Source organism: Ambystoma mexicanum, chromosome 3p (genome assembly GCF_040938575.1).
Source record: "Ambystoma mexicanum isolate Mex_15411 chromosome 3p, UKY_AmexF1_1, whole genome shotgun sequence".
In the NCBI taxonomy this organism is placed as follows: domain Eukaryota; kingdom Metazoa; phylum Chordata; class Amphibia; order Caudata; family Ambystomatidae; genus Ambystoma; species Ambystoma mexicanum.
In genome coordinates this window covers 519,737,914-519,758,476 of record NC_090925.1, presented here as the reverse complement: position 1 = coordinate 519,758,476, position 20,563 = coordinate 519,737,914, and the positions used below count along the sequence as shown (strand labels likewise).

The 20,563-nt window shown below is 46.7% G+C and overlaps 1 protein-coding gene across 3 annotated transcripts in view; it reads right to left on the bottom strand.

The window, feature by feature from the left end:
- SLC35C2 (solute carrier family 35 member C2) overlaps positions 1-20,563 on the bottom strand; it is an 805,952-nt gene that overhangs the window by 522,834 nt on the left and 262,555 nt on the right. For all 3 annotated transcript variants that reach the window (XM_069651204.1, XM_069651206.1, XM_069651205.1), the window contains one exon: positions 16,832-16,895. In XM_069651204.1, the coding sequence (XP_069507305.1) occupies positions 16,832-16,895 (64 nt within the window). The remainder of the gene's footprint in view (positions 1-16,831; positions 16,896-20,563) is intronic.

Below are 20,563 nucleotides of genomic sequence, written 5' to 3'. Positions count from 1 at the left end.
GAGGTTGCAGCCTGTACAACCAAGCTCTCAGGAGTAGGGTGTTTTGACAAATATTCAGGGTCAGAACTAGCCACCCTGTATTTTGTTGACAGTTTTTTATTTACTGCCGGGATAATTTCTGGCGTTTCCCAGTTTGTCAAAATCCTTCTCTGTAGAGCAGAGTGAAATGGAACCACAGGATCCTCCTGTGGGCCCTTGTCCAGTATGTCAGTGAGGTCATCCTGCTGAAAGGCAGGAGAAGGTGCAGACCAACCCATAAATTCTATGATTCTAGACATCAGAGCTCTATATGGAGTCTCCGCATGTTCTCCTGGGTCTGGTTTGATAAATTCTGCTTCAGGAGAAGTGTCCAAGCCACTAGCTTCCTGAAGTGCATCCTGAAGATTTTTTAATCTTCCTTCCTCAGAGGCGAAAGTCTCTGGCTCTGGTGATGTGGTCCTCTGTAAATCAATATCTTGGTCTGAATCCTCCCTTTCCTCAAAAATCGAGGTTAAAGGGGGATACATTGGTTTTTGGAATGGTATAAACCCCATTTCCAATGCAGAAGGAGCCATCATCACAGGCCTTGAAAACGTCGATGTCGTCGACACCGACGTGAAAGTACTCGAAGGCGCCGTGAAAAGCGTCGAGAAATGTGTACTAGGCCTCGAAGAACTCGAAAGGATCGGAGTCCTGCTCGAGAACGACGTCGACGTTCTCGGCGTCGAGTCGGAGGTCTTTTGTCTAACCGTTGGCTGTGGAGTAGCCGTGGTTCTTTCCTTCACCGGCGTCGATATCGGCGTCGACGTCGGCGTCGACTCGATCGACTGATGCGCCGATGAATCCTTCGACAACGGCGTCGATGGCGCCGACCTCTGTTTCGAAGGAGTTTTCGACGATGGCGTCGATGATGCTTTATCTCCCGATGGCTCGAGGCGCTTTCGGGTTGACTTTTCCGCCGGGTACTGCGACTCGCGGCGTTTAGATTTTTTGGGTTTTTTACCCGGGGTATCACCCTCAGCTGTCTTCGAGGGGGACGAGGCCGCTTTCTCGAAGACGCTTAGCATCTTTTTCCTGAATTCCTCCCACTCAGCTTGCGAGCTGCGTTTTGTGGGGCAATGAACTCTCTCAGGAGAACTCGACGAAGATGACGAAGGGGATCTCCTACGTCTCTTCTTCGAGTGTCTCGATGTCGACGAGTGGTGGGAGCCACTTCGTGATCTAGATCGAGAGTGTTTTTTATGGTGAGGAGACGAACGTCTCGACTCTACCGAAGAAGCTTTCGAGGAAGTTAAAGTTGACCTACCTCTCTCGAGCTTCCCCCTACGCTCCTTCAAGGCTTTCGCCGTCATGGAAAGGCATTCCTCACACTCCGAACTCTGGTGCGTGATTCCCAGACACCACAAACAGACCCTGTGAGGGTCCGTCAACGACATTTTCTTCCCGCAGTCTCGGCACTTTTTGAAACCGGACCGAGGGGTCGTCGGGTCGGAGGAGGATGCCATCGATATCGAGGTAAATAGTAGTTATTATATACGTTATCTTGACGAGAACTGAGCAACGGTGTTCCGAGGCACAACGAAGCGCGGAAAAACGGAACTGAGCAACGGACGCTGCGCGCGGCCTTTATAGGCAGGATGACGTCGACGTCGGCACGGAGGCCGTCGAGGGTCATCGACTCGGCGATCATCGACGCGCAGCGCCCTCTGGCGAAAAAAAATTTTCCGAGGCCAGCAAAGCTGAAGGATTTATATCTAAGATAAGGAATACGTCGGAGGACACAATCCCTTCGAAGCATGTATTTTATTCCAGCTATGCGTAATCTCCTCTTGACTGAGACATAACTGTACCGCTGCCTCTGGACTAGCATTGTATAGTCAGGGTACACTGTAATAGTACATGAAGCCCTTTCAATCGTTCCCCCTTTGCGGAAGTACTCTAATATCTTCTTGCGATCTCTATAATTCAATATGTTCGCAATTATCGCCCTAGGGGGTGCCCCAGGCTTCGGTCTCCTCATAAGGGCTCTGTGCGCGCGCTCCACTGCGAATCCTTGCGAAAGTTTTTCAGCCCCTATTTCTTGCAACAGTAGGTTCTCGATGTAGTCTGTAGGGTCTTGGCCCTCGTCCCCCTCCGGAAGGCCGACCACGCGGCTGTTCCTCCTTGCTCTCCCTTCCGCCTCCTCTGCCCGATTCTCCAGGTTAGCTACCTGTTGCTTCAATACATGAACCTCCTTTGCATTGCTGCTACTAGTGTCCGTGTTGATTTTCACCTCACTCTCCAAGCTGCTCGTTCTTTCTGCCAACGCCCTAACATCCTGTCTCAGCAGGGCGACATCGATGCCCACAGCATCTATCTTGGCTTCCAGGGAAGTGCGCAAGTCCGCCATCATTAACCCCCATTAATCTTTTAGTTCCGTGATGGCCGCCAGAACCTGGTGGTTTTCAGTCATCGCGGTGCTCTCCGTCGGTGCTGTCGCGCCCTTGGGTGCTATGGTCGCAGGAGACAACTGCGTCTTGGCAAATGCTTCCATAGTAGATTGTTTATTCTTGCTCTTGGTCGTGGCCCCTCTTCCCGTCATCTTGTAGCCGCAGCTATGTGTCTAAGGCTTCTTGGTCTCTGACATGTTGACTCCGCACTTCTGTTCCGATGCAAACCCAGTACTACGCCACAGGTCTGAAGAGGCTGTCCAAGAGAGCTTCCCTGTGGGCTTGTGTAGCCGAGTTATTCCTGGAGTGGGTTGTGCTCTCCAACGTATTGGCACATTTTATTGATCACAGAGATCGTCTTTTGCTGCAGGCACAGACTTTTGGGCTCTCTGCACAGTGTGCACTGTTGGGTGTGTCTTCAGCAATCTTCTTTGCATACTGCCATATGCTGTACTTTTCTGCAGTGCCCGTTGCTTCTGAGCTCTATGTCTCCTCTGGGGTGACCTGCTGGCCCTCAGCTTTCCAGCGAACCCACAGCTCCCAGGATTGGACACCCCCTAGCCCCTATGTGTGTAAAGCCATCTCCGTTTATATCAGCCCAGCGACATGTAGAGTGTCAATCAATAGTTGTTATTGTGGGGTGCTTAGTTCCATCACCCGACTGCTTAAATTACCAGTAAGAGGCTTCCCTTTACTTCATCTGCCCCTTCTGCCGAGATGTCGTATGCTGCCTCTCAGCTCAGCTCGCCCGCATTGTTATTTGTTCACAGTGTTTTTGTTACATTGTATCCCAGGTCCGTGTGAGCAGCGCTCGTTTTCGTTCGGGGAAGCGTCTGAGTGGCTTCCAGAACGCTTGGGATTCTCAAACACAATAAAGTATCCCTTCCGATCTTATTTGAAATGACTTGCGCCGTTGCTCTGCAAGAGCGAATGTTACTGCGAACTCCCTGTTTGTTTTCCACAGGGAGTTCTTCTCGTTGTCGTGCCTGCTCGATACCCCTCGCTCAAGCCAGTTTCTACACGATTCAAGCCGGCGGCGCAGGTATTCGGGTGCTCGGTCCGATCCGACTGCTCTCACTGTTTGCCGGGAGTCCACCATGCAAATACTCCCCGCAGCTTAACATGGGCTTGTGCTACAGGGGCCCAATGTTCCTCCGTGCGCTTCATTCAGAGAGCGCTCTACAGTCACCGCTGGCAGCGCAGAGATTCCGTTCATCAGAGGTCTCTTTGTCTTTATTTTTCCGCCATTTTGCGATGCTTCTGTTCGTCACGGGCAAACACAAAGAAGTTCCTATCTCCGCCGCATCTGGTTTGATTTACTCACCCGTTGCTGCCGTGATGGGGAACACGTTCCAACGCCTCTGCTTCTTGTTTCTGTCACATTTAGGTCCATTTGAGTACTGTAGCACGGATACATCGTCGGATACACAGGAGCAGCACACCAGAGCGCGTCCTACTCCATAGCAAGCTGGCCACGCCCCCCCAAAATAAAGTAATCAAGGATATTCTCACAGCCATTATCATGCCAAGTGGATTTGGCAGGAATATCACCTTTTGTCTGGCCATTCAATAGGTGTTGATCTCTATCCTCCATCTGAACAAGCCATCTGCTTGCTTTTTCATTTTTTAATACACTCTGTTCTTCTAACTGATCTCTAGTCATATGTTCGTTTCTCAGATACCTCATATTTAAATCCCCACATAATATTGTATGTACATTTACCCATTCACATCTAATAGTGTTGTTCAGACTGGTAATACTCGATACAAAAACCTGTTCCTTAATTTTTGCTGGATTCATATACAGATTGAATAATTGGAAGATCTTATTTCGCCCATCACCACCCTCCCAAAGTTCCAACAACAGCCTTTGTATACATGGGTTACGTTTATGATGTTCTAGCAATCGTATGCCCTTTACCATCTTGATTAATGTCAACAGCCCTTTGTTCAATTTTCTGCCAGGTTTAGAATAGTTATGAATCGGTCACACACGGGGTAAGAGGTTCGCACAACCAGCATTCCTGAAAGCATACAATGTCATAAAATGAAGGCGGAAGCAGAGATTAGAATCCTGTCAGCAGTAGAGGAGACGGGACACCGACGATACCAGGAGTGGGACTCTTACCCACTGGTAGAGGTGTTCCTGACAAACAACCATGGGGAGCAGAAGCCTGAGCCCTAGACAGATGGGAAGCCTGGAGCGCGTAGAGAAGCTGAGATGCGCAGCTCAGAGGTCAGCAATCAGTGCTGAGCGGCCGCAGTCCACGCAAGCCACAGAGGGAAGCTCTCCAGAGAGGTCCGGGAGATCAGGATGGTTGGCAGGACGGCTAAAAGAAGGGAGAATCACAAAGGCGAGTCTGGAACCTTCACCCAAAAACCTAATCAAGGCCTGCAAAAGCAATCTTCATAGTCACGGTACCTGTCAGGACGGTGTACTAGGTTGGCTGTGAATCCAAAGAGAAGACAAGAGGAATCTTCATAGCCACAGTATCTGGGAGAAACAAGAGCCAGTTTAATATACTGCGAAGAAACTAGGGGAAGGGAAGTATCCTCCCTAGGAATTTGTACACACAAACAAAGGCAAGAAAAGGGAGATATTCCCTCAACATTTGGAAGAGGCAGCAGTGGAAACCAAGAGGAAGGGCAGAAAAGCCTGCCTCTTTTGTAGACACTGAAAGAAGGAAGAACTTCATTGGACATTCAGAGGGTGAGACAACCTGGTGAGTAATGTTGTCCTTCCTTTGGAAGTTTATTTGTTGCACCCTTTTGGAACTTCATTTTGTAAGCTGAAAAAGAACTGAGAGTAAAGAAGATCCCCTTTTCACATTAGTTTGAGTTCTCAGTTTGAGGGCTGGAAATAGGAATTTAGACACAATGGTGGACTTATTTCTTTGGACTAAACTGACACACTCTTTAGAATATTTTTTTGAGGCAGGGAACCCCTGCTTAGTATTAGGGAGAGGAAGGTATTTCCCCAACCATTTTAATTAAAGTCTTTGATAACAATCATGTTACCTGTGTGTCAGTCTCCTCCGTGCACACCATTACACTACTTAGTGTGTAAACTAAAATGTCTAATAAATATTTATATATGTATCTGTCGAACTGAAATTACTGGTGTTGCTTTGTGTGGACTCATTTTCACACTCTTCCTGAGACTAAGCCTTGACCCCCTGTGCTACCTCACCTTGATTAGGTTTGACCAAACATTGCGTCTTCCCTGTTCACCACAATAGGGTGGCCTTCCAAAATCATCCCGCCAAGGCTGATTTTGGAAATCCATCTTAACAGGGGCATTGATCAGCCCATATGGCCAACAGTGAGGGAGACACTGTCCCCTTCGTGAGAGTCCTTGTTTTTAGGGTATACACATCACCTTACAGTACAGTACATCACATTATAGTGAAGTGCTGCATGGGTCATTTGTATCACTTTCATTTTCTTTCATGAACAGTTCTGTTACGTTTTTGATGTGTCCAAGATGGGCTAGTGGCAGCGGATATTCTACCATGTTTTTAATTCTTACTGCATAAACAATTGCATTTTACCGCATTATGCCATTTCGAGTACCATTTACTCAAAATGGCAGTGACACGCATTTTTCTCCTGGTGAAGCCCTGCCTCTATGCATTGATCTCGTGAAGACCTTCATCAGTGCTTTGACCCATGGGCTCGTGGAACCAACCATTCCAGACCCCTGCACAAGGATCCTCCAATCAGTAGCCTTAAGAAGTGTTCTGGAACCATTCAGTGGGCTGAACAGCTTCACCCACGACATCTTCAGTGCATCAGTCCCCATTCCACGTTTTGGCTTGGAACTTCGCAGGTCAACAGTTTGTGGCCCAATGCCCATTCTCATGCAATTATAGCTCTCCAACATGAAGCGGGCCCCTTCTGCAGCACAGCCTTTGTCACTGCCGCGAGTGTCGCCTGCCGCACCCTGATCGGGGTGTTCTTCGCTGCTGCCATATTTGTCATTTCCCGAGGATCTCTTGTCATTGTGAGACCTTTGGTTGTGGTCATATAGGGGGCCAGAGCCATCCATCTTTAAGGTTTTAGGAGCCATCTCCGAACACAGAAATTGATGTTTAAGGAAATTTTGAGGAGCCAAAGATTTCTTTATGAGAATCCTACTGGGCGAAATTGAAAAATGGGGGAAAGAAGAACAAGTTACTTACCAACTGTAACGTTCTTTCCGATGTTCCACCCACGTATTCCTCATCTTGTGATAAATCGTTTTCTCCAGCTTCGCTGCTTCGGAAAAAAAAATTCTCGGCAGAGGGCGCTGTGCTCGAGGTCATGGCGTCGATTGTCCCTCGACGTACTGCGTACTCTGTCGACGTCACCGATGGTATAAATATTTGCTTCAGTTCTGTTTTTTCGATGAGATATATATATGGGATACATTACTCACCGTAATCGTATTTCTGATGCTTGTATCTGCTTAGATTCACATGCTGTGCATAGGCCGACATCTAGTGGAAGCTGCGGAGTATTACAGTTTGTTTTTCGAAACTCGAAAATGGGCGTCGACACAGGCGTGCCAGTAATACTATCCCTAGTGTGACGTCCACTGTACCCAAGATCCCTCACGCGTCTAGGATCCTCAGGCGTGTCCCATGACCGATACATTCTTCGTGAGAGGAAAGTGTAAGAAAACGTAAACTGTACTGTGGGGTAGGATGGGAGGGTCGATGAGGAATACGTGGGAGGAACATCCAGTCGAAAGAACGTTACAGTTGGTAAGTAACTTGTTCTTCGAATGGATTGTGTCCTCCCACGTATTCCTCGTCTTGTGATAGGCTCTCATAGCAGTATCAATTTTTGGAGGTGGAAGTACTAATTTCAGTTTTCGTGGACAGAATGCAGAACTGCCTTTGCAAATAAACCCTCGTTAGAGGAGGCAGTGTCCAAACAATAATGTTTAACAAAAGTATGCATTGTTTTCCAGGTTGCAGCTGCACAAATATCTGCTGCCGGGACTCCTCTCTTTAGAGCCGCATTACCCTTGTAGAATGGGCACGAAGCCCATCTGGTGGTTCTTTTCCCGCTAATCTGTACCATTCAACTATGGCTAATATGATCCAGCGGGAAATGGTCTGTTTTGTTACAGATAAGCCTAATTTATGACCAGTATAACCCACAAACAGTTGGTCATCTTGTCTCAATTTAGCCATCATTGAGATGTAAAAACTAAGAGCCCTCTTGGGATCTAATCTGTGTAATCTCTCCTCTTCTTTGCCCAGATGAGGAGGAGGATAAAAAGTTGGTAGAACTATTTTTTGTGACAAATGGAAGTCCGAGACTACTTTTGGCAAGAACGAATGTTTAACTTTAAGGACTACCTTATCTTTATAAAAAGTAGTATATGGTGGTTTGCATGAGAGAGCCTGAAGTTTGCTAACCCTGTGTGCTGATGATAGGGCCGCAAGGAGGACAGTTTTTAGAGTCAAAAGCCTCAATGGACATGAGTGCAGAGGCTCAAAAGGTATGCAAGTCAAGAATTTTAATACTAAATTTAAGTCCCAAGTTGGTACATGAAAAGGTACTGGAGGGTATACATTAGTAAGCCCCTTTAAGAATTGAATTATTAACGGTATTTTGTAATATGAAACCTCTTCCGAGGAGCGCTTGAAAATGGACAGCGCAGCAAGGTATCCTTTGATTGTTCCTATCTGGAGCCCCAGATTAGCTAGATGTATTAGAAAAGAGAGTACCATTGGGGTGCCACACTGAAAAGGGTCCACATCCTTGTCTTTGCACCAGTTACTAAACCTGTTCCAGCGACATCGGTACAAAGACTTTGTTGCTGGTCTTCTGGCCGAAAGCAAGATTTCCATTACGTCATCCGGAAGATCCCAATCCTTGTATCTCAACCTCTCAGAAACCATGCATGAAGGTTGAGTGTCTTGACCTCTGGATGGAGAACCCGACCTTCCTCTTGCGAGAGAAGATCCTCTCTTTGCGGAAGACGTATTAGAGGGCAGATGGACATGTCTAGAAGGTCCGGGTACCACGTTCTCCTGGCACAATCCGGGGCAATTAGGATCATGGTTTTCCTGAACTTTCTCAACCTCTTGATTACTTGAGGAATCACGGGGACTGGGGGAAACGCGTACAGCAGTGGAAACTTCCACTCCACTACGAATGCGTCTCCCAGAGCTCCTCTTTGAGGAAATTCCCTTGAGCAGTACTGATCGCACTTCTGGTTGATCGCAGTGGCAAACAGATCCACTTGAGGGGTTCCCCAAAGGGCGAAGATCTCCAGAAGGACTTCCTAGGCCAGCTCCCACTCGTGAGAGACCGTGCTCTGCCTGCTCAGAGCGTCTGCTGCCGTGTTCTTCTCTCCGGCTAGGTGAATTGCCGACAGAGAGATTCCTTCTCGTATTGCCCAAAACCAGAGCTGCATTGCTTCTCTGCACAGTGGCAGTGACCCTACACCACCTCTCTTGTTGATAGTACATGGCCACTGTATTGTCCGTCATTATCAGGACATTCTTTCCCTGTACAGAGGGCAGAAAGGCCTTCAGAGCTAGTCTGATTGCCCTCAGCTCCAAAAGGTTGATGTGTAGTTTGGACTCCGATGGAGACCAACGACCGCTGATTGTCAGATCGTTGGTGTGTGATCCCCACCCAGTGAGTGAGGCGTCCGTCACTACTGTTATCTCCGGCCATGGTTGCCAAAAAGACTCTCCCTTGAGAATGTTGTTGTTGCAATCCCACCATAGAAGATCCTGAGCAACTGCGCTCGGGACTTGCAGAAGATCCGACATATTCCCTGAGAACTGGGACCACTGAGTTCCGAGTGCCCATTGAAGGGATCTCATTCTCAACCTGGCCTCTGGTACTAGGAAAATGCAGGATGCCATGAGGCCGAGCAACCTGAGAAAATCGAAGGCCGGTAGATGTTGGGCATTCTGAAACTTCGTTTACCATCTGCTGGATGTGGAGAGCTCTCACTTCGGGAGGCGAGGCTTTTCCGATGAAGTGTCCAAGACTGCTCCGATAAACTGGAGTTTCTGCGATGGTATCATGTGGGACTTCTTGAAATTGAGGGAGAAGCCCAGTTTGTGGAGGAAGTGGCAGGTGATCGAAAGATGTTCCTGAGCTTGTTCTAGAGAACTTGCTCTGATCAACCAGTCGTCCAGGTAGGGATATATGTGAATACCTCCTCTCCTGAGACTTGCTGCCACAACTGCCAACAGTTTGGTGAACACCCTCGGGGCGGAGGTCCACCCGAATGGCAGAACTCGAAACTGATAATGAGAATTGTCAATCGCGAACCTCAGGTACTTTCTGTGCTTTGGATGGATTGGCGCATGAAAGTAAGCATCCTGAAGGTCCAATGATACCAACCAATCTTGGAGTTGGAGAGCCTGAAGGATCTGAGAAAGAGTCACCATCTTGAACTTGTCCTTCCTGAGGAACTTGTTCAAGTTTCTCAAGTCCAAGATGGGTCTCAGTCCTCCGTCCTTTTTTGGGATGAGAAAATATGGGGAGTACCAACATCTGTTCCTCTCCGCTACAGGTACCAGTTCTATGGCACCTTTCTCTAGCAGGGTTTAAATTTCCTGCAACAGGAGCGGATCCGGAATTTTGGCGGAGTTGGCTCCCGGTGGATGATTCTGAGGCCTTTTTAGAAAGGGGAGACAGTAACCTTGGGCTACTGTTTCCAGTGCCCAAGCATCTGAGGAAATGCCCCGGCATTCCTTCAGATGTTGAGAGATCCTGTCTCCCACTGGTGTTTTGTGTAACAAGGTCTCAGAGGGATTTGGAGGCGGCTGCAGGAGTGGCTGAGGGTACAGATGCCGCTCCCGAGGCTGATTTTGCACCTCTTCCCCGTGCTCCACGAGGGAAGTTTCTTTTGCCCCTTTGAGAAGCCTGTCCTCTTCCTCTACCAAAAGAGGAATAGTATCGAAAAGAACGACCCCTCCAGGAAGATGAGCCGGAATAGGGTTTTAGAGGCTGGCGCAAAGAGGCGCCAAGTGATTTAGCTGCCGCTTTCGAGGTCTGAAGTTTTTCAAGGCTTTCATCAGCCTTTCTGCCAAAGAGCCTCAAGCCATCAAAGGGCATGTTGAGGAGTCTAGCTTGCACGTCTGGTGCAAATCCCCGACTTCCTTAACCACGCAAATCTGCGTAGCACAACGCTTGCAGCCATGGATCTGCTAATACTATCAGCAGTATCCAGTCTAAACTGGAGACATTCCCCCATTGCCTCCTTCCCGTCTTTGACTATATTCAGGAAGCCTTCCCTTTCCTCGCCTTCCGGAATATGATCAGCCGCCACCGAAATACAGTCCCACAGGGTATGGGTAAACCTGGCTAGGGTACAGGTGACATTTGCCGACTTAAGTGCCATGCTGCCTGACATGAAAACTTTACGTGCCCAGGCATCAATTTTTTTATCCTCTCTATCTGGAGGGATAGTTGGATAAGCAGTTTGTTTTTCAGTAGATGCTGCCTGAATGACTAAACTCTCTGGAGTCGGATGTTTATTCAAATATTTAGGATCCGTCGGTCTATATTTTCTTGGAAAAGTGCTATCTGCAGCAGCAATAGTTTCTGGTTTCTCCCAGTTTTTTCCACAGTCCTTTGAAGGGCCCTGTGAAAAGGGAGAACAGGATCTTTCTGAGGTCCCTTGACGATTATATCCGTCATGTCATCTTGTTAAAAAATGGGTGAAGTATTACCCCAACCCATATACTCAACTACCCTGGTCATAAGACCCCTGTACCCATCATCTGCATGCTATGCAAGATCAGGTTTGGCGAACTCTAATTCTGGAGATGTGTCAACTCCACTGGCAGAATGTAGAGTATCACTCAGGTCTCTCATTCTAGATTCCTGGTCAATAAGTTCCTCAGGAACTTGTCTTGTACCATAAGTAACTCCCAAAGGAGTAACCTCGTCTTCTTCTGAAGCAGACTCTTCAAAGATTGCTGACATAGATTTGAAAAAGTCTGACCTGGGCAAAGGAGTGAATCTCCTTTCTTCCTCTTCCATCTGCTTCGAAGGAAATGGCAAATCCCTCGAAGTTTTCGAGGGTGTCTTCGAAGTCTTCGAACTTTTCGAAGATGACTTCGATAATGGCGTCGATGACGCATTTGGCTTTGGCGGCGAAATTATCGACGTCGAGGGTGTTGACGAAGTTGTCGAAGTCTTCGACGACTTGTGTTTCTTGCATGGCACTGGAGAGGTGCTCGACTCTCGAAGAGTCTTCGACGGTTTTATGTCGACTCGAGGTTTTTTGGATTCCTCGATGCTACCAGTCTTGGCCATGGTAGCCTTGGACTTCCCTTTGTTGTCCAATGGAGCGACTTTAGGGGTATGGCTTTTTCGTGAGTCTTTTGAGGGGGTCGGGGCTGCATTCTCAAAAAACCTCCATCTTTTTGCGGAATTCTTCCCACTTACTGGCAGAATCCGATTTAGTCGGACAACGAATTTCTTCGGTCGACTCTGAAGAAGATGATGATGAGGGAGATCTATGCCTCCTCTTCATTTTTTTCGATGACGACGAAGAGTGTCTCAATCTGCTCCTAGATCGAGATCTCTTAGAGTGTCTATTGCGATCCGATTCCTTAGAATCAGTCGCTATCTTGTGTCTTTTTGACGAAACCTTTTTTGAGGCCTCCCTCCCCACCGACAGTTTACCTCTCCTCTCACGAAGAGCTTTTTTGGTCCTAGATTGGCAGGACCCGCAGTCGTCAGTTCAGGAGACTGGAAACGAGACACCAGAGACAAATCCGGTGGGGATCGGTGATCGACATCTTAGATCCACAATCTGCACACTTTTTAAACCCAGTTCTGGGTGTCGAAAGTGTCGAAGATGACATTTTCTTCACAGAAAATAGAAGCGCGCCGTTCTCGATAGCGAAGCGATCGGAAAAACGGAACTGAAGCAACGGGCGCGGCTCGAGCTATTTATACCATCGGTGACGTCGACAGAGTACGGAGTACGTCGAGGGACAATCAACGCCACGACCTCGAGCACAGCGCCCTCTGCCGAGAATTTTTGTTTCCGAAGCAGCGAAGCTGGAGATAACGATTTATCACAAGATGAGGAATACGTGGGAGGACACAATTATCACGCTCACCTGATTCCCACGGAGGCGCAGGTCTGGCTTCGAGTGCTGATGCTTCTTCAATGGTGAAGCGCAGGACTCTGATGATGGACAGGAAGGGCCCCTCTACTCTGGCTTTTCTGGCTCGCAGGAATATTCCCCTGTGCGTGAAAAGGGAGTATTACCTACTGACAGAATAATGCTCAAGCCTCCCACTCCCTTCCAACCCGCCTCGATACCCTTCCACGATTCCCCGTGAAGTCTCACCTTAGGGTTTGGAAGGATGAGTTCTCCATCCTGCTTCTGATGCAGGGGCGCGTTAAAACCCAATTACTTCACTGGATTGAGGTTTGATGGGAGTTCAATATAAGCTTGACTATTCAGGTGAGGCGCTGTAAGAGTTCTGTTGCAAGTTCAAAAGTTCAAGCTTAATAATAATGTTCATTGTCTTATTGCAGCAAGCGCTAATGCTTATGTCTTTTTCCCCTTAGGGGCCGGGGTTCGGAATGCCGGAGATATGGCGCCGACCCGAAGTGTAAGTTCTGGATGAGCGTTCAGGTAATGTCTTTGCATTCTCTCATTCAATGTCTTTGTCTTTTTTCCCCATTGGGGCCGGGGTCAGGAATGCCTGGAAGCGGCAGGACCCGAAATGAAATGGGAATGACCCAACAGGTAAGTCTTAGAAGGAAACTGAGCTTTTCCTTTTTCCCTTCCTTCTCTCACCTTGTTTTCTTGTCTTTTCTCTCTAGGCTCTGGGAAGTGGGTGCGGATCCGGATGATCGCTGCTGAAGATGGAGGCGCCCAGGAAAGGTGAGTGAAATGCAGCGCTGCAGCGATCGAAACGAAATGCTTTTAAAACGATGTCTTCCCTTTCAGGATCGTCGGTGTGATGTCCCCGTGATGCAGCTTTAGCAGGTAAGGTCTTCTTTCTCTCCAATTCCCTCTTATCTCCTTTTGCAGGCGACCCAGGATGCTGACAGGCGCGGCTGAAGTCCAGCTACAGGAGCTGACACGGTGAGCGTCCAGCTGCGAGGAGCAGAACAACGCGAAGCGTGAGTTGCTGATCGGGCGTGGTTTAAATAGCTTTGGAAGAAGTTCCAGGCATGTACCCTTCCACCGATCAGGTATGTATCCTTCCCCGACCACACCCAAGTGGAAAGTAGTCCCACAGGTAAAGTAGTTCCATTCAGGCCTCAAGAGGGCCTGGATGTAGCAGCATGGTCTGCATCAGGTAAGTGCACATTAAAACACTTGAACACATGTCTAGCTTTATGAGCCTGGCGCCTAAGGTGCCAGGACAGGGGTTCAACATGAGCCTGGCGCCTAAGGCGCCAGGACTGTGTCCAAAGGGCCCCAGCTTGGGCCCGCTGGCACTTCCCTGGGGGGAATGATGCCTGCCTCTGGGGTTGCTGGGTCGGACCTGGCTCCTTGGAGGTAGGCATCTTGACAACAATCCAATTCGAAACTAAAATCCTTTCGAAACTGAACAGGTTTTAGAAAGGGGTTTTCTACGACACTAAATGGAGTCACACTCAATATCTTAAGCGAAAAGTCAGGATGTAAGGGAGGTCAGCGTCTTGATGGGGCATGGGTAGACTTCTCAAAAGTGTTTGATAAGGTCAACAGAAACCGCCTGTGGTTAAAACTGAGGGCTTGGGGTATGCCTGAGGGGATGTTGGTGAAGCTCCATAAGAACACCACAGTGAGGGCCTGCCTGGACAATAAGGGATGGTTATCTGAGCCCATTAAAGTTGAAAGAGGGGTCCGGAAGGGATGTCTGGGGACACCCCTCTTCAACTTATACCTGGCGGATGCAGGGGAATATCTACAATCAGCAGTGTTGGCCAGTCCGGTTATCAATGGGAGCAAAGTGCACTGGCTGGCCTACGCCAACGATGTGGTCCTGCTGGATAGTACAGCGGTAGGACTACAATGTCTATTGAACAAACCTGATTGCTATGCAAGAGAGAATGGTTTATCCCTGAATCCTGCCAAATCCAGGATCTTGGTCTTTAAACAAATTCAAAAAAAGATCAACTATTCTCATTGGGAGATGGGAGTGCAAAATATAGAGGTCCTGACATACCTGGGTTATAAAATGTACGCCTCACCAGCCAACTATAAGGGGGAACAGACACAGTTAAAGATCATGCAGCTAATCCCACATATAAAAAAAATAGCATTGAAAGACTGCAAATTTTCCATCCTGCCTTTGATAAAATACTATCAGTCAAAGGTAATTCCAGGGGTTTTGTATGGATTAGAGGTGAAGACATCATTATGGCAAGTAAACTAGCAAAGTTGGGAGGGGCTTATTTGGAAGAGGGTGCTCGGCCTCCCAGCAAGCCTCCCGGTCTCCTGGATTAGATTCGAACTGGGGTTGAGATCCCTCAAAGTTCAAGTGGACTGGTAACTAACCTCCCTCTTTCGCCTGATCAAGACAGCACAGGAGGACACGCTCTAAGCGGATATCAGAATTCATTTGGAAAGTAATAGATCAAAAATGCTGACAAACTTAGGGGCTTTGGTTGAGGAGGCATCAACTAAAGCAGGTACAGACCTTCAGACCCTAATCCAGAACCCATTAAAGTCAAAAAAAGCACTAGACACTATGGATTGGATCCTCACAATTGACGACATGAGTTCAAAGATGGATGTAAACTCCTTTCTGAAAACAGACAAAAAACTGGGCCAAACTCAAAATATTTGGTGAGATTCCCGGATTGTAATATAAGAAAAAAAATCCTTAGACTGAGACTGAATATAGCACAAACGGGGAAGTGCTTTCAAGAAGAGGAATGAGGGACGCCACCAAATTCTGCTGCTCGAGATGTAAAAAGCCAGAGAACCAAATCCTGAAACATCTCCTTATGGATTGTGAAGGAACCTGGGATTTAAGATCTAGTCTATTCGACAGATTTGGTGTGAATTCGGGTAGACTAGTGCCACGTACGTTCTGGGACTGGTTAATAGCAGGGCACAACCAGGCTCTTACAAATGCAGTGGTAAAGGTGCTGAAAGGTTTTAATCTGGTGTTTTAGAGGGATTCTACCATCAGCAAATGCTAGATGCCTAATCGGAGGTCTATCCTCTTAGATGGGAACGATGATGATAGAGAATGTGCCATCACTTGCTCTTACCCATCCATATTGAGCTTTTATGATTGCATACTTCTGCTCCTATCTCTGTCCTTTATGTGAAAACATTTTATTTAAATATACGATGGATGATAGGAACGTTAAGTGTAATAAATTGGGTCCAGCTTTGTTGATGGTTTGTTAGTTTTTAGTGTTTTTGCTTTTTATTATTTTGTATGAAGTAGGAAGAAATTCTGTTAGTAAATTAAATTGTCTTTTTATTTTATATGTATATGTAAAAGGTTAAATTAACCAAATATCTTCATATAAAAAATTAAATAATCACAGAACCAATGCCTCGTCAGACCCGAGGGGTGGTTTCTCTGTGAGTCGAAGTAAGGGGGTAGTGGGCGAGGAGTTTGAATACCCATTTCCACCACCGCATCACAGTGTTGGAACTTTTGACTCTGAGTCACTATGCCTACATACCTTAGCAACGAAGGAATTATAAGGAACCTTATTATTTCCGTTGCTTTTCCAACAATGTTTGCATCACTTTACTGCCTACAGTATTTTGTGTACTGCTAAATTATATTAACTGTTTTCAGGGTGATGTGTGGCTAGTGAGATCACAAACTGTTCTTACATGAGTGTATATGGTTTGTGTTAGTAATACTTACCAGTGATTTGTTATGTTTAGAGCTTGCTAGGGCCCAATAAATATTGTATCTTTGTGCAGTCTACTTTGATTCTTTTTAGTGCTCTTTGTGTGGGTCACTAAATTACACCCCATCCCCCCATAGCTCCTGAGGTCTAAGCCTTACTGCTCTGCTACACTACCTTGATGGAGGTTGGGTAGACCTAATGCTAAAACACCCTGTTCAACAAGTAGGGTTGCCTCTCCTCTCAGAGCCCTCCCCTGGGCTGGATTGGAAAATCCTTCTCAACACACTAACACTGGCCATAGTTACTTTCTATAAGTGTAGACCATGAACTCCACAACCCACCTGAACATTATGAATTATTATATGAATTATTGGTAGCCCTTTAAATGTGCATATCGGTAAAATGTCCAGGTGTAAATAAAGTAGTTCAAGCATGACAATTGCCCTTGCCCACATAATGAGACCATGACGTATATGGCATATTCAGACATTGTTTTTCCCTCAGTAAAATGCAGCTCTCCATGATGGTTGCCCTTTCATCTTGTTCTCTAAAGCAACTACCCAACCAGTGTTCACGATGCCAGAGTCATAGACAAACAGATTTTGAAAACACTTACAGCGAGACAGTGATGTACAGGAAGCTCCAGTTTGACAGGCCGATGTCTAATGCTGTAGCCAATGCTAAGAAATAAACATAATACAATTAGAAGGAAAGTCTGAAGCAGGAAAGGTGAACAGATGTACAGAAACAAAATTCAATGAAAGGACTAAAATTATACTTCAAAGCAGCAATCCTGGCCGGTCTAAGATGTAATGTTGCGAAGAGAAGAAGCCCAACACTGAAAGGCTCCTCTGCAATTTAACATCACCAAAATAAGACAAGAACATCAGACTTCAGAGGACAACAATGTATTGTTCTCTCAGACAATAGATTCACATTAGTTCCTTGAATAAGGCTCCTAGGCAAAGTTTGCTGATCACCGACCTCTAGAGACCGCTGACAGGTGAAAAGGAAAAGAGATTTGTATGCACCCACTGCCGTCCCTTTGACAATGTGAGTTTGCACGTGGGCTTGGTTGCATTTCAAAGGGCCTCTCACATGACATTTGGTGAATACCAATGCCATTTTAAAGTAGCAATGCTCAATATTACTTCAACACAACCTTACACGGACATTTTGTACATGCAATAGCTTATTCCCTCTTACACCTTATATATGCATCATTAGATTTCATTATTGGAACACACACACACACACACTCGTCCTATGTTTCTGAGCAACTCTTTGGTCAAAACCAGATAGTCTAAACTGTAACATTTCAATTTGCTTAATAGTGGTAATCATCGCTGGAGGCTTACATGTGACAATCCTTGAAGTGTGAGTCAGTATGAAGGTATATTAAAAAAAAAAAAAAAATTTAAAAAAATCAGACACAAGACAATTAGGCTTGAATGACCTTTCATTTGATCACGCTGATGTTGCAGCTATGAAGGTCAAGCTGATGTCATGTTGTCTATGACTTCCACACAGACAGTAAGCTTTTCCCAAAGTACCACTTTTCAGAGTGATAAAACAAAACACCCTGTCCTAAAGTATTGGGTGGAAATATTGGAATCAGGAACCAGAACTAACACCCCCGAAGATGGTCTTCCAGACTGTGAGGAAGAAAAAAAAAGGAAGAGTTACCAAAAGGTAAGGGAAGGTTTACTACAGGGTCTGATGCTGGTAATGTGTGGTTAGTGTACCTGGAATTCCAGAATAACCACCGAGATCGGAACATATGTGAAGAAGTCGTCTCTGATGCAGAGACTGGTATGGCAGTCCACAGATCAGGCAACCGCCCGGACGATCCACAAGACTGCCGCAAGACGACTGCAACAAGTCCAGGGTACAACAGTTCCTAAAGACCTATCCCTGATGACACAAAAACGCAACTAACAGTGGCTCCAGATGGAAGAAGCAGATCCCACCTTCAATTGGGACGTGCAACACAGTCAAAAAGGATGTCGGGTAGCAGGGTGTCCATAACAGGTCAGATCCAGAAGTAGACGGCAATCCTTCAGGCACAAGGGAAACAGGCAGTGGAGGCGAGTCAAAAGCAGTCAGTTATTCAGGCTAAAGTCAGGATACCAAGGAGACCAAACAGCAGCGAGAAGCACGTAAGAAGGCAAGGGTAATCCAAAACATGCGAGCAGAGTTCAAGAGATACAAAACTAGAGGCAAAAACACTAGTCTCGGATAGCAGAACGCCACTCTAATACAGCGGGAACCTGATTGAGAAGCGATGCCTGCGAGGGACTCGTGGTCTTTATTTCCAGGTGAATAGAAAAGAGTGCATTCCATCGGCTAGCCGGGACGCTAGCATGCTGACGTCGGATAGCATAGAGCCATGACCAATGGGCATGCCAAGCCACCATGGTAATTGCCAGTGCAGATCTCCGGTACACAGGCATGGGTAGAGAAGCGGCCCCAGTGAGTCCCGACAGTTGACTTGGGTGCCATGGAGAGGGGAATATGGCCTCATTAGAAAATGCAAAAGAATAAGTTTAAATCTCTCAAGGAGATGATTCCAGACCAGAAAAGAAAGTAGATAGAGAAAGGAGGAAGCAAAGCACCTTATAAGCATTCACTGACCAGACCCATTTTCTTTCTATTAGGGGGTATGGATGAGGAGCGCAACTTCAATTAAATTGGCAGTACTGAAGGGGAGATTAAGAAGCAGGCCCTAGACAGGATCATATAATGCTATCACCCAGTAAAATAATATAATTTGGAACATGGTGACAGATCACAAAGGAACACTGTTTAATTGCATAGACATTCATCACCAAGCACGAAGGGCATAAGAAAGTTGTGTCACCACCTTAGTCACGAGACTCAGCAGTATCTGCAGCCCAGGGTGGCCGCCTCATCAGGCTCCGCGCATCAGAGCCACCTGTAAGGAAGGCATGGTATGAAACACTGAAGACAGACAAGTGATCACAGTTCAAGGGTATTTATTAAACTTCAATGGGTTGGTTGAACGCCTATCTAACCCTAAATCTAAGGATGGGAGCAAGCTACGACCATCAAATAATAACAACGCAGTCCTAGTGGAGTCTGTCCAAATAAAAGGGCCTATACTAATAAACATATTGCCAATCCTTACTTTTAAATACAAATGGTGTGGGCCAACAACGTATGCAAAGAAAAGTGTTTAAGAAATTAAATGTCAGTATAGTTGAGCAGTTGGCTTTCCTTTCACACGTTTTCAGCATGGAAAAGGCGGCACGCTCAAGCTTCGCACACACTCTGGCTTCTCTGCCACGAGGATATAGTTCAAAGCATAGGTATCAGGGCCTTCTGCGCCAAAGTCTCTTTCCCAATAAACGTTGAGGGCCTGACGTAACAAACAAGCACCAAAGTTCCTTTCTTATTAGGATTTTCACATTCGGAAGTTATTGGGTCCACTGTTCACCAGGGGTCTCCCTCCTTCACTTTCAGACCCCCTTTAAGACAATGTTCCCAATTGGTCTCGCTCGATCGATCTAGGACTATGGATCTCCCTTGTTCGGGCTCGCACCCCTTTAGCACAATGTTCACAATTGGTCTCCCTCGTTCGGGCTCGGATCATGTAATCTCACTTTGTAAGCTTTCCTTTTGATTTTGCGATTGTGCAATGGATTTTGGTAAACTGTCGCAGGACCACTTCGATTCACTTCATTTCTTTCGGCCACTTGGTGGCTGGATAACTCAGAGACCTTCGATTGAGTACACTTGCGGTGCTGGACAACTCCGTCACTGGTATTGAATCTTTTTCGGTTAAAGTTCAAAGATCCATCAGCAATTAAGCTTTCCTCACGTCTATCATCAAATGTTTACTAATCTTCGTTCTTGCGCTCTTTATACAAAGTTGCTGCTTGCAGTCGTGACTTAAACATAGACCGGTCTTGCATCCTCTCCCCAACTCACCGGCTGTGTTGATCTCTCTGGCGCTGCTTTGATACTGGAGCCAAGGCCAGTACCACGGCGGCTGCTGCTCTTCCCCGAGTCGGTCAGCCATGCATGAGGGACCCAGGTATCTGACACACAATGCAGGATTCTTCAGTCTGGTTTCCTGGCCTTACGCTTTTTAATCTGAAGGATTCTGGAAAGTAACGGTTTTGTGCTGGAAAGGTCAAGGGTATCTCCCGCCTTACGCACCCTTCCTGGTTTGCAGTCTTTTTCCCCTTGTTCAGCTGCCGTCTTAAAAACGCTGTTCCTTCATGTGCTTTGCCTCGCTCAGAGTGTGCTCTCGTACTTCGCCTTTTATCCGTGTTGGTAAGCTTAATGGAAGTCAGGTGTGAGTGGTTACCAGCAATTGTCTGAC